At 55.1% G+C, this 12515-nt stretch overlaps 1 protein-coding gene across 1 annotated transcript in view; it reads left to right on the top strand.

Moving 5' to 3' along the window:
- hspg2 (heparan sulfate proteoglycan 2) overlaps positions 1-12515 on the top strand; it is a 55670-nt gene that overhangs the window by 39604 nt on the left and 3551 nt on the right. Inside the window, 31 exon segments of the mRNA XM_057040323.1 lie at positions 954-1076; positions 1155-1307; positions 1380-1540; positions 1732-1809; positions 3533-3659; positions 3833-3984; positions 4117-4261; positions 4681-4824; positions 4946-5080; positions 5184-5365; positions 5444-5621; positions 5775-5954; positions 6068-6328; positions 6394-6556; positions 6648-6745; positions 6868-7134; positions 7212-7324; positions 7438-7585; positions 7931-8047; positions 8216-8233; positions 9441-9525; positions 9594-9738; positions 9803-9905; positions 9975-10084; positions 10169-10277; positions 10360-10458; positions 10577-10798; positions 10933-11177; positions 11260-11431; positions 11506-11628; positions 11989-12033. Coding sequence (XP_056896303.1) covers positions 954-1076; positions 1155-1307; positions 1380-1540; positions 1732-1809; positions 3533-3659; positions 3833-3984; positions 4117-4261; positions 4681-4824; positions 4946-5080; positions 5184-5365; positions 5444-5621; positions 5775-5954; positions 6068-6328; positions 6394-6556; positions 6648-6745; positions 6868-7134; positions 7212-7324; positions 7438-7585; positions 7931-8047; positions 8216-8233; positions 9441-9525; positions 9594-9738; positions 9803-9905; positions 9975-10084; positions 10169-10277; positions 10360-10458; positions 10577-10798; positions 10933-11177; positions 11260-11431; positions 11506-11628; positions 11989-12033 — 4401 coding nt within the window.

The raw sequence follows: 12515 nt of genomic DNA, 5'->3' as shown, positions 1-12515 counted from the left end.
CTCCATCACTGCAGGAAAACGTGCATGTTCATCCTTCAGAAGAGCTCTTAGGGAGGAAGGCTGACACACTCTTAAAAATAAGGGTCGGGACGGAAGGTGAAAACCTTAGAAGTTGAATCGTCAGTGAGCAGACGGACAGATTGAAGATGAAGGTTCATGACTGCTGATGATGATGATGCTGTAATAACGAGCACATTTAACAGTAGATGATTAAGAACATCTTCAGCAGAACCGATCAGAACCTAAAGAGTTCCAGGTGGTATCTAGTTCTTCCAGGAGGGTTCACATTTATTTTTAAGAGTGTGTCTCACTGAGATTCACAGGAGAATTTCTCAGAATGAGGGATCTCCCTCTTCTTCTCCCTCTTCCTCTTCTTTTTCTTCTTCTTCTTTGCTCATTCCAGTTTTGTCCTGGAATCCTGCTACACTGGGAATCTGTCCTCTGGGCTTCAAACATCATGGCGTGCTACATCCCATCACATGCTCCTCCCATCAGAACCGACAGCCTCGCGTTGACCCGTATTAGCGTTAGCATGCGGCGCCACCTTCTGCATTTGTGCAAATAAGAAAACATTAATCTGTCTGCAAATTTAGAGAGATGAATGTTTTCATCTATTTAAGCGGCCTGACCCCCCCGACGCCCCCCCCCCCCCCCCTCCCCTGCTGAAATCAGGGGGGAGCAGCAGCCACACTGGCTCAGGGGGCTGTGGGCTCCGAGGCCAGGATGAGGTCTCCCTGCTACATCAGATGTTCTGTCTGCTCTGAAGATCCACGCTGCCCCCCCCCCCCCCCCCCCCCCCCCGAGGGGTCGGGACTGGGTCTGTCATCTGATCACTTTCTTGCCAGAGCTCAGCACGAAGTCCTGGCCCCCCTTCACGTCCCTCTTCTCACCCTCCGGTTCTCTGAGTCCAGACGGTCGGGCCGCGGTTTTGATGGTTCTGTTTCCCTCCACAGCTGGAGACGGGGCCCAGCCTGTGGCCGCCGCCTCCCCGACGGTGCTGAGTGTCCAGCAGGGCCAGCGAGCAGAGTTTCGCTGCACGGCGACGGGGAATCCAACGCCCGCCATCGAGTGGACGGGTAGGACGTCACACGTGGGTTTCTGGGACTTTTGGGACTTGGGGAAGAGAACTGACGGTGAATGTTGGTTTGTTCCAGGCGGGCCGGGCAACAAGATGAGTCCCAGAGCCCTGATCCGAGGCGGCGTGCTAGCCTTCGCCTCGGTGGACGCCGCCGATCAGGGCGAGTACAGCTGCAAGGCGCTGAACACGCACGGCGAGCACACGGCCCGGGTCGCCCTCGTGGTCCACAGTAGGTTTCACACCTGTTGGTGCTGGCAGCTTCCTGGGGGCGTGTCTTTAAAAAGCCTCTGTCCTGTGTCAGAGTCCGGCCCCAGTGGTCCCGGGACGCAGCCTCAGGTCCAGGTCAGCCCCCAAAACATCGAGGTCCATGAAGGGGACACGCTGAGGCTGTACTGCCGAGCGACGGGGTCCCCCACGCCGAAGCTCAGGTGGCTGAAGAACGGGGGGCAGATGCCTCCACAGGTGAGACCCGCGTGCCAGGCAGGTTCACCCACGTGCACGGATGAAGAATTTCCACGGCTGCACCTTCTTGTCTCAGAGGATCTCCATGATACTGCTGAAATGTTGACCATCTCCCCTCTGTTGTCTCCTCCCTCCTTTATTTCCCCGTTTACTTTCTGGCCCCGCCCTGTTTGACGTTGTCTTTGCATCAGGCCGTTCCCTCGCACGGTTTCCATCAGTTTAAAAGCAACAGTCTCGATGTGTTACAGAGACGTAATGAGCAGCAGCAGGTCTGTCCATCTGTCTGTCTCTCTGTCTGTCTGTCTCCTCGTCAGCTGTCCACCACTCACCTCGTCCTCACCGTCCACTAAGTGCATGATCATCGTGTCCCTGATTCCGGACGTGTCTCTGAATCACGTAGTTTGAGCCGATGTCTCTGGGTCTGCTTGACTGTGCACGCCGTCACGTGTCAGCGCTCCTCCGTTGTCCTGTCTGTCCTCGTTAGGGGCAGGGGTCAAAACTTTATTTAAAAAAGGGGGGAATCTATAAAATCGACGTTACGCCCGGATGCTGCAATATAGAATTTTTAATCTTTTCTTTCCCGTGATGATTTTTTTATCTGTGGGAAACATCAGGACGGTTCGATGGTCTAATCAGTCGCTCCAAGGTCAAACGTGTTTTAAACGACCTTGAACATATCTGAAGGAGAATCCTAAATCCTTTCAATATCTGTCCCAAACACTCGATTTGCTGATTCCATCGGGACCGTTCCACCTCTAATCGGTATCGGTATTGATTATGGATCCTGGTCCCTGTCCATCACCTGTCCCAGCGGCATTCCCTCGGCATTCCCGACACCTTCTGCTGGGCTCCGGCCGTGCACGTCTGGACCGAAGCAGTTTTTGTGATTCCTGCTCAGCTCCACGAGGGCCTGGGGGCCTGTTTAGTTCTGCCTCAGAGAGCGGCGGCGTCCTGTCAGCCTTTCCCAGGGCGAGCCGGGCTCTGACGTGCGACCACGCAGAAATTCTGTGTGCTCTGGCAAACGGATCGCTTTGAAAACTCCTCAATGGGTTCAGACACCATTGAGCCGGCTCGCTGTAGCCTGCCCCTCACGGGTGAACGGGTCAGAGCTAAGCAGCTTTGTCCAGTTGCCCCCCTCCCTGCACAGATGCAGTAATCCCTCCCCTCCACTGTCTCCTCCCCTCTGAGGTGTTTCCAAAATTCGTGAAAGCTGGTTTTCAGCCTTCCTGGGCCTCTGACAGCCGAGCGCAGCGGTGCACGAACAAGCCAAACTCCTGGGTGCTAATGGACCGGAAAGACCTACAAGTTCTTACATGAGTTCTGGTCCCAAGACCCCCAAAATAAGGGTTTTACCCCCAACCGGAGGGCTCTCAACCTTCATGAAGGTTCAGATATTCCGACTGCTGTTATAATTTAGGGATGATTGACAGCAGAACTTTCTGAGAAGAGTGAAGAGTCGCCACACGGAATCTTTCTGGGTGGAACCTTCGCTCTTCCAGAGGAAACCTTGATTTCCCAGTGCCATTGTCCCACATCCGGACTTTGGAGTTCAAAACTCTTCATCGGACTAATCTCAAGCTGTCAGTTCTAACTCATTTTCATGGGTGTTCGGCTAAAATAACAGCGTGTTTGCTGTGATTAGCACAGATCACCGGGCATTAACAGCCACCCAGTCAACCATCAGAAATGTTGCCCCTGGTTTGCACACAGCCACGTGTACAAAGCAGGAGGCCGAATAAAACCCAAATCAAAACCCATTTAGCAAAACTGCTCTTGTCTCGTCTTCAAAGTTCACCCCGTAGAGCTTCTGTGTTGCTGTTAGCTAGCACCGCTGTAGCGTCACACGTCATATTTGTGTTGCTTCCAAGCGTCGGAGAAAGGTAAGAGATGTGGTTTGTCCTCTGTAGACTCAGTCTTTCCATGTCAGCGTATGAATATTCCTGCTGCCACAGAACTCCTTTCCTTGGTTCAGCCTCTGCGTGTCCTCCCCAGACCCGCACCGATATCGGCACCCTGCTCATCCCCGACGTCACGGTTTCGGATTCGGGCACGTACATGTGCGTTGGGAGCAACAGCATCGGCTCAAATAGTGCCCCCATTAAAGTCGTCGTGCTGAAAGGTGAGAAGTCCTCAAACACTGTCCTCTAAAGGATCGGAAAAATATCCCTCCTCTCTGTCCCAGTACGGCCAGTATACGTTTCATTTTTCCAAACCTGTCACTCACGTTAGCGTAACGTTAGCGTTGATGCATGATTGGCTGATTGAAATCCTGACGTGTTGCTGTTTGTGCAGCGGATCAGAGCTCCTCAGTAGTCACCATCCAGCCTTCCATAGCTGAGGTCCAGGAGGGCCAGAGTCTGGACCTCAACTGCGTGACCTCTGGAAACCCCCCTCCTCGAGTCACCTGGTCCAGGGCCAGCGGACGTCTCTCCTCCAACCACCAGGTTGTTCAGAAACGTGTGATTGTCGTGGGTCCCTGCTCAGCTCTGGACGAACCGTGTGGAGATGAGGATGTTCCTCGTTGTTGTTCCTCACACAGCAAAGGTTTCACTGACGTTCCTCATCTGCTGTAACAGGTTCTGGGAAACCAGCTGAGGATCCTTTCAGCCACGCCAGAGGACTCTGGGGAGTATGTGTGCCGGGTGCAGGGCAGCCATGGAAACCCCTCGTCTCACCTTCGCCAGGCCACCGTCTCCGTGTCCGTCACCTCATCTTCTTCACGTGCGTAACCCAAACAGATCTGGTCCGAATATAGGTGTTGTTGGTCTGAATATAGGTTCCATGAGTCCAGAACCTTCCTGCCCACATCGTGCATCAAAGTGAATCATACTTGATACTTTATACCATCATACTTTATAAGTTTTCACATCATAATTTAAAATCATTTTCCAGAAGGTGCTCACGTGTTCTCACGGAAATGATTCTGTGATGACCGCTTCAGTGGGCAGCGATCTCGTGGTCTCACCCCACAAATGTAGTTTTCAGCTGGACCTTTGGGCGGGAGGCCCAGTCCGGTGCTGGTGTCCCATGATCTCACCTTCATGCTCTCCTTCCTGGACGTTACCCTCGTTCCCACTCGTTCCTGCATCATTAATCAAGGACGCCGGTGTCCTGAACGTGCTCTCTGCTTCCGGCTGCAGGTCTCCAGAGCCCCATCATCGCCATCGAGCCCCACAGCGCCGTGGTGCGTGTCGGGGAGACGGCGACCTTCAGATGCAGAGTCTACAGTGGAGCGCAGCCTGTCAGGCTGGAGTGGAAGGTGGCCAACAGCCAGCATCTGCCAGGTAACCTCCACACCGTTGTCCTTCTAAATGAGTTTTTATGTATTCACATTCACTATTCCATGTCAGGCCTGACTAACGGAAGAATGCTCAGAATATTGAAAAAGGCCTTTTTGAATTTCAGATAACGTCAAGCTCAGCCGCGACGGTTCCGTCATCACAATCGTCAACGTCCAGCCCGACAACCACGGTACTTTCCGCTGTGTGGCCAGCAACCCATTCGGAATCACCCACACCATTGTGTCTTTGATCGTGAAAGGTAAGAAGGACAGGGACAAGTGGACACGCTCCCTCCGACCTTTAGGGGCGGAGCTCCCTCTAGTGGCCGAGCCATGCAGCTGTGCTTGTGTCCGCGTCCTCAGACTCTCCTGTGGCCGTCGTCACCCCTGCTGGGCCTGTCCGGGTCAAGGTGGGGGAACCCATCAACCTGGAATGTCAGGCGAGCGGAGACCCCCGCCCCTCTGTCTCATGGCACAGGCTTGACAGTAACCGTAAGATCATGCTGACCAGCCCCGTTCCCATGGAGACCAATGCTGTGATGCAGGTATGGATGCGCGTGGCAACATTTGCCGCAGCTTTTGAAATCAGAGCCTTTGATGTGTCAACCTTCCGTCCTGTAAAGATACTGGCGGCGCGTCCAGAGGACAGCGGCACGTACGTGTGCACGGCTCGCAGCAGCGGTGGCTCGACTGAAGCCAGAGTGGAGGTCAGCGTGGAGGGACAGCCCAGGGCGTCTGTGGACCAGCCCCAGATGGTCGTGGTGGAGGGTCGGACTGCGACGCTGCGCTGTCACGTCAATGGTAAAATCACCTTCCCGGGCCACGCTTGCACGGACGTTGCCACGGCAACGGCAACGGTTTCGCAATTCTAAAATGGTTTTCCAGTTTCGGGTCCACTGTCAGACCTTATGGGGGCACTCATGTCAGATCTGCTCACGTTGAAACTGTTTCCAGGTTTTCCAGCCCCTGTGATCACCTGGTCCAAGCTACGCTCTCCGTTGCCGTGGGGACACAAAGTGGTGAACAACAGTCTGGTGCTACCCAACGTGGGCCGCCAAGATTCTGGAGAATACATCTGCAGAGCCACCAACAGCATCGGCAGCAGCCAAGTCACCATCAAGCTGGATGTTGAGAGTGAGTTCTGGGATGTTGGCGTGCGCTCACCAGCGGGTTTCGAACCCTCCTCCGAGACTTCAGTGACCCAAATCAAACAAATGATTTCTGTGTCTTCTCCTTCTTCTCTCCAGCTCTTCCGTACGCCACATTGTTGCCTGACAACGTGGCTGTCCGGGTCGGGGAGGTCATCAGGCTGCAGTGCCTGGCCCACGGTACCCCCCCCCTGACCTACTCCTGGACCAGGCTCGACGGAAGGCTGCCCCCCAGGGCCGTGGTTAACGGCGGCGACCTCCAGATCAACCTGGCCACAGCTGAGGATGCTGGAAGCTACAAGTGTGTGGCCAGCAACAGCGTTGGCAGCAGCCAAGTGGTGGCCAAAGTCACCGTCAGATGTGAGTTCACCCCCAGAAATGAGAAAATACCGAGTAAGAGGAAACGCTGACCCTCGTCTCCGCAGCCCCCCTGGCGATCCGGGTGTCGCCTCAGGTGGAGGTGAAGGCTCAGGGGAGCGCCGTGGAGTTCACCTGTTCGGCATTAGGGGGCGTGGATACGACAATTGAGTGGCTGAAGGAAGGAGGCGCCCTGCCCCCGAATCACCACGTCAAAGACGGCGTGCTCAGGTGACCCCGCCTACACTCCCCTATTCACCCCAGCGGTGTAATAAATGGTGTTATTAACTGTTCCTCGATGTGCTTTGATGTGTTCCTGCAGGATTGAGAACCTGGAGCAGAGCAATGAAGGAGTGTACATCTGCAGGGCCAGCAGCAGCTACGGTCAGGCCCAGGACGCCGCCAGGCTGACCATCCAAGGTCCAGCAAGCACTCGACAGGAGCCGCGGCCCCTCTCCAGCAGGGGGCGCCTTGTGGCTGGGGCCAGAGGAGCCTGTTGTACATCCTGCTATCATTCATCTTTGTCTCTGTTTCTGCTGCAGCCCTGCCCAAGGTGATGATTAACGTGCGCACCTCAGTCCAGACGGTGATGATTGGCAACTCCGTGGAGTTTGAGTGTCAGGCTCTGGGCGACCCCGAGCCCACGGTGCAGTGGAGCAAAGTGGGCGGCGCTCTTCCCTCCCACATCATGGTGAAGGGCGGCATGCTGAGGATCGAGCAGGTGACGGAGGCCGACGCCGGCCAGTACCGCTGCACGGCCACCAACGACGTGGGTTCTGTCCAGTCCCAGGTGGTCCTCAACGTGCAGTGTGAGTGACCACACCAACCCTCCATCCTCATTTCCTGAGCTGCGGATTTGGAGCCTCCGTCCCTCCTCTTTTCACAGCTCTTCCGCAAATTTCTGCTCTGCCTGAGAAGAAGGAGGTGACGGTGGGCTCGGATGCAGTTCTGCCCTGTGTGGCGTCAGGATACCCCGTACCCCAGATCAGATGGTCCAAGGTCAGACTCGTTAAAACCAATAAGTCCAAAATGGAAGGTCCTGGAGAGTGGAAATGAGCTGAGAGGCAGTCACCTTCTGTTGGTGACTAAGACTTGATTTTGGTTCCATCCAGCTGGAAGGAGAACTTCCCTCCAAGTGTTTCCAGGACATCAACGCCCTGACTGTTCCTCGGGTCACCCACGAGGATTCTGGGACGTACGTCTGCACCGCCTCCAACAAACAGGGGAAAGTTGAGGCCTTCACTTCGCTGCAGGTCCACGGTGAGCCTGCAGAGCTGCATCCTAACCCTAACCCTAACCCTAACCCTAACCCTAGCCCTAACCCTAACCCTAGCCCTAGCCCTAACCCTAACCCTAACCCTAACCCTAGCCCTAACCCTAACCCTAGCCCTAGCCCTAGCCCTAGCCCTAACCCTAACCCTAACCTAGCCCTAGCCCTAGCCCTAGCCCTAACCCTAACCCCAACCCCAGCCCCAGCCCCAGCCCCAGCCCCAGCCCCAGCCCAAACCCCAACCCCAGCCCCAGCCCCAACCCCAACCCCAACCCCAACCCTAACCCTAACCCTAACCCTGCTTAAAAAGTGAGTCTTCTTTGCTTGGTTTCCAGAGCGAGTGATGCCGTACTTCGCCCAGGAGCCGCTGTCCTACCTCACCCTGCCCACCATCAGAAACGCTTACAAGACGTTCAACATCAAGGTCACCTTCAGACCCGACAACGTCGACGGTGAGAGGGCTCGGACGGACCTGTTGTGTATCATTGTGCACTTTCCCACGTTGAATCTTGACAGTGTTTGTGTTTTCTGCTACTTACTGTGTTTGTCGTGTTTCCACATGTTTACTTTCACTGCGTCTCGCGTCCTCCCCCCTCTCCCTCACCTCTCTTGGTGGGAAGGTCTCATATTGTACGCTGGTGAGTCTCAAAGCTTGAGAACAGGAAGTCAAGTGTGACGTTGACAGTCCTGTTTTGCGGCTCCATCAGGCTCCTAATGCATCCCAGCTGTGAGAGATGCTGCATGGCCTTTTCTGCAGAGTCACAGTACCAGAAGGAACTTGGACACAGCGAGGCCGAGCTGGGGACAATAATGGGGACAATAATGGGGACAATAATGGGGACAATAATTTGGACAGTAACGGGGACAGTCTGTTGTCAGTCAGGACAAATGAAGCAGGAATGTTGATTTCTAAAGCATAGAGAGGACAGCCTCAGAATGATGGAGGTGCATGACTGGAGGATGGGAGGCTCCTCATTTATGAGGTCCAGAGGAGCCACTTCCCATCAGCCTCCGGTGCTTGTTGAGCATGTGGGGACAGGACGAGGAGGAGGAGGAGGAGGAGGAGGAGCGAAGGTGTGGTGACACAGCTACTCCCACTGAAGCCCAGAGAGGAGGCAGGAAGGCAGGTTCTAGGAGGCAGGTTCTAAAAGGCAGATTCTGGGAGGCAGGTTCTGGGAGGCAGGTTCTAGGAGGCAAGTTCTAGGAGGCAGGTTCTAGGAGGCAGATTCTGGGAGGCAAGTTCTGGGAGGCAGATTCTGAGAGGGAGGTTCTCGGAGGCAGATTCTGGAAGGCAGATTCTGGGAGGGAGGTTCTAGGAGGCAGATTCTGTGAGGCAGGTTCTGGGAGGAAGGTTCTAGTAGGCAAGTTCTAGGAGGCAGGTTCTAGGAGGCAGATTCTGGGAGGCAAGTTCTGGGAGGCAGATTCTGAGAGGGAGGTTCTCGGAGGCAGATTCTGGAAGGCAGATTCTGGGAGGGAGGTTCTAGGAGGCAGGTTCTGGGAGGCAGGTTCTAGGAGGCAGGTTCTGGGAGGCAGGTTCTGGGAGGCAAGTTCTAGGAGGCAGTTTCTGGGAGGGAGGTTCTAGGAGGCAGTTTCTGGGAGGCAGGTTCTGGGAGGCAGGTTCTAGTCTGGCTTTGGTTGGCTTCAAACCTCACCTCAGCATGCTGCTTTTCATCCAGCTGCACCACAGCAACGTCCATCTGAACGAATCTGTCAGTGACTCAAAGAAAAACCTTTGGACGGCTTTGAGCAACTCAAACGATGGATTTTGTTGAGATGGATTCTGAAAATGCATGTTGGACATCTTGTCTTGGTGCAAGTTCTCACCCAGCTGTCTCTGTGGTGAAGGGATGATCCTCTACAACGGCCAGAAGAGGAGCACAGGAGCAGATTTCATCTCTCTGGGACTCGTCGGGGGGCGTTTGGAGTTCAGGTCAGTTGACAAAGTTCTGCTAAATCACCGGAACGGCGTTTCGCTCAGCTTGTGTTTGGCGGTCTCAGGTTCGACGTGGGCTCGGGAATGGCCACCATACGGGACCCCAACCCCATCAAACTGGGAGAGTTTCACACGGTGGAGCTGCACCGGAACCACACGCTGGGCTACATCCTGGTGGACGGAGGGGAGCCCGTCAACGGCAGCTCGCAGGTACCGCTGACGCTGGGATATCAGCCCTCTAGATGGCCCACAAACACACCTCTGCTCTCCCCAGGGCAAGTTCCAGGGCCTGGATCTGAACGAGGAACTGCACGTGGGTGGTTACCCCAACTACACTCTGCTTGCTAAGACTGCAGGGATAAAGACTGGGTTTGTTGGTAAGACACCGGCGCTCCGGCGTCACATGATCTGATCCTGGAACGCGTCCTGATTTAGCTGCTGTCCAGGCTGCATCCGTCAGCTGGTCATCCAGGGGGAGGAAGTGATCTTCAAAGACCTCCATCGCAATTCCACAGGAGTCACAAACTGCCCCACCTGCAAAGACCGTCCGTGCCAGGTGAGTCCACCCCCATCCCTACCGGCACCTTGGTTCCAGAACCAGAGGCCTCTGGAGGTATCGTTTGTTTTTGTCCTCTTTTAGAACGGGGGGGCTTGCGAGGACTCTGAGGCCAGCTTGTACAAATGCAGCTGCCCCCGAGGATTCACAGGCAGCAACTGCCAACATCACTCCTCGCTGCACTGTCACTCAGGTACCCGGAACGTTCCTCCCCCGCCGTCGGAGTTGAGATCCCTCTGAGCTCATGTCTGTCTTTGTCCCCCAAACCTGGACAGAGGCCTGTGGACCAGACGCCACGTGCATAAACCGGCCCAACGGCCTGGGCTACGACTGCCGCTGCCACCTGGGCAAATCAGGAAACAAATGCATGGAGGGTAAGATGTGGTGTTACAGGACGGTTCTGGTCCAGTGAGGAGCGGGACACCATGGAAAAGGGTCCGTGGTTGCATCATGGTTGGGGCCTTTGATGTGGCTGAATTAATGTCTCATCAGGGGAGCTGGTGACCACGCCGCTGTTCGATGGCGAGGAGTCGTACATCGCTTATCCTCCGCTGACCAACATCCACGACGACCTCCGCGTCCAGCTGGAGTTTAAGCCCCTGGAAAGAGACGGCCTGATGTTCTTCTGTGGAGGGAAGAAAATGAAAGTGGAAGACTTTGTGTCCATCTCCATGGTGGACGGACACGTAGAGTTCCGATATGAACTGGGGACAGGTAACAGTTCCAGATGTTTCTCTAAAGATGCCTCCAGGCTCTGAACGTGCAGCTTTGTGCACCAACGTCGCCTCATTTCAGCTACTTTCTCTAAACTCTTTCACGTCCCTCTGCGGGACCGTTGTGATGTCCAGGCCAGGCGGTCCTCCTCAGTCCTGAGCCCGTTTCCCTGGGCCAGTGGCACACAGTTGTGGCTGAGCGGAACAAGCGGGCCGGACACCTGAGGGTGGACCAAGGCCCAACTGAGAGGAAATCCTCCCCCGGAAAAGCGCAGGGACTCAACGTCCACACCCCCATGTACCTGGGAGGCGTCCCCAACATGGACATCCTGCCTAAACCCGCCAACGTCAGCGAGCTGTTTGAAGGATGCGTGGGCGAGGTGAGACCTCTTCCTTCAGGAAGCACGGAGAGAATAAAGGCTTCTTGAAGGTGTCAGGATGCTAAAGCGCTGCTCTGCTCAGGTGTCCATCAACAACAAGAAAGTGGACCTGTCCTACAGCTTCACAGAGAGCAGAGCTGTCCGCCAGTGTGTGGACGCCAGCCCCTGCGACCGCCGGCCCTGCCTGAACGGAGGTCAGTGCCTGTCCAGCGCCGAGTACGAGTACCAGTGTCTGTGTCAGGATGGATACGAAGGTGCGTGGTCCACACGTCTGCTCTGGTCACTGCGGTGCTTCCATGAGCTCCAACACCTTCCTTCCCGTTCCCAGGGGAACGCTGCGAGGTGTTGAAGTACGTCTGCCAGACCAACCGCCAGTGTCAGAATGGCGGCATCTGCGTTGAAGGAGTCTGCGTGTGTCCCCCCGCCTACACAGGCCAGACCTGTGGAGAAGGTCAGTCCGGACCACCTGTCCCTCAGCTTGTCCCTCACCCATGTGACGCGGCGATGCGCTTCCACCACGGGTCACGTGGTTCTGATCGCTCTGCCTTTAAAATCAGATCTTCTGGTGCCAACATTTGTTCCAGTGACTTGATCTTAATCTTCTGTGGGGGATCTGGATGATCTCCAAACGAGCGCTAATCAGAACTTTATTTACTTTTACTGGCCCTGTTTTTGGGCACTTCCTTTCCAGGAGTTAATGCCTACTTTTCTGTCAGAAATGAGCCCATATGTCACGTGCACACGCTGTGCACGCAGGTTGCTGGGGGTTAACTAAAAGTGTTGCACTCTCATGGCTATATCCTGCACGCAGGCCTCTCCAAGACCCAGTGGGACTCTGAAGCTAGCGAGGCCAACGGTACAGTATCAGCTCTTCAGCCTGCCTGACGGGGGACTAACGGGGGCCTTTCTCAGCTCCAGCCGTCTGTTATCTGCTGTTATCTAACATGTTCCCATGTGGACGCCCCCTTCCCCCCCCACGTGCATCTGCATTTTTGTTTTTTTTCCTACTGAAAATCTGCATTCGGGCGTAAAATCGATCATTTTTTAACCCTGAGGAAATGTGGAATTCTGCCTCATCCGTGCCTGAAAGGCGACTTCCTACTCTTCTCTGTCTCCGTGGGGAATGCGTGGCTTTAAAACAGAAGCTGCACCAGCAGGACTGCTAACAAATGTCCGTCCAAGTCCAGATGTTCTGCTGGATTTCAGGCTTGTTGTGATGTATCTGTGCATGGACCCAGGCTGAGTCTCATCAGAAGGTCACAGATGTGACCCCTTAGTGTGTGACGCTCCTCCTGGAGCTCCTTCTCACGGTACAGAGCTCAAGTTTCCCTCTGAAGC

Source organism: Takifugu flavidus, chromosome 8 (assembly GCF_003711565.1).
Source record: "Takifugu flavidus isolate HTHZ2018 chromosome 8, ASM371156v2, whole genome shotgun sequence".
Taxonomy (NCBI): Eukaryota; Metazoa; Chordata; class Actinopteri; order Tetraodontiformes; family Tetraodontidae; genus Takifugu; species Takifugu flavidus.
This window is presented reverse-complemented; position numbering and strand designations above follow the sequence as displayed.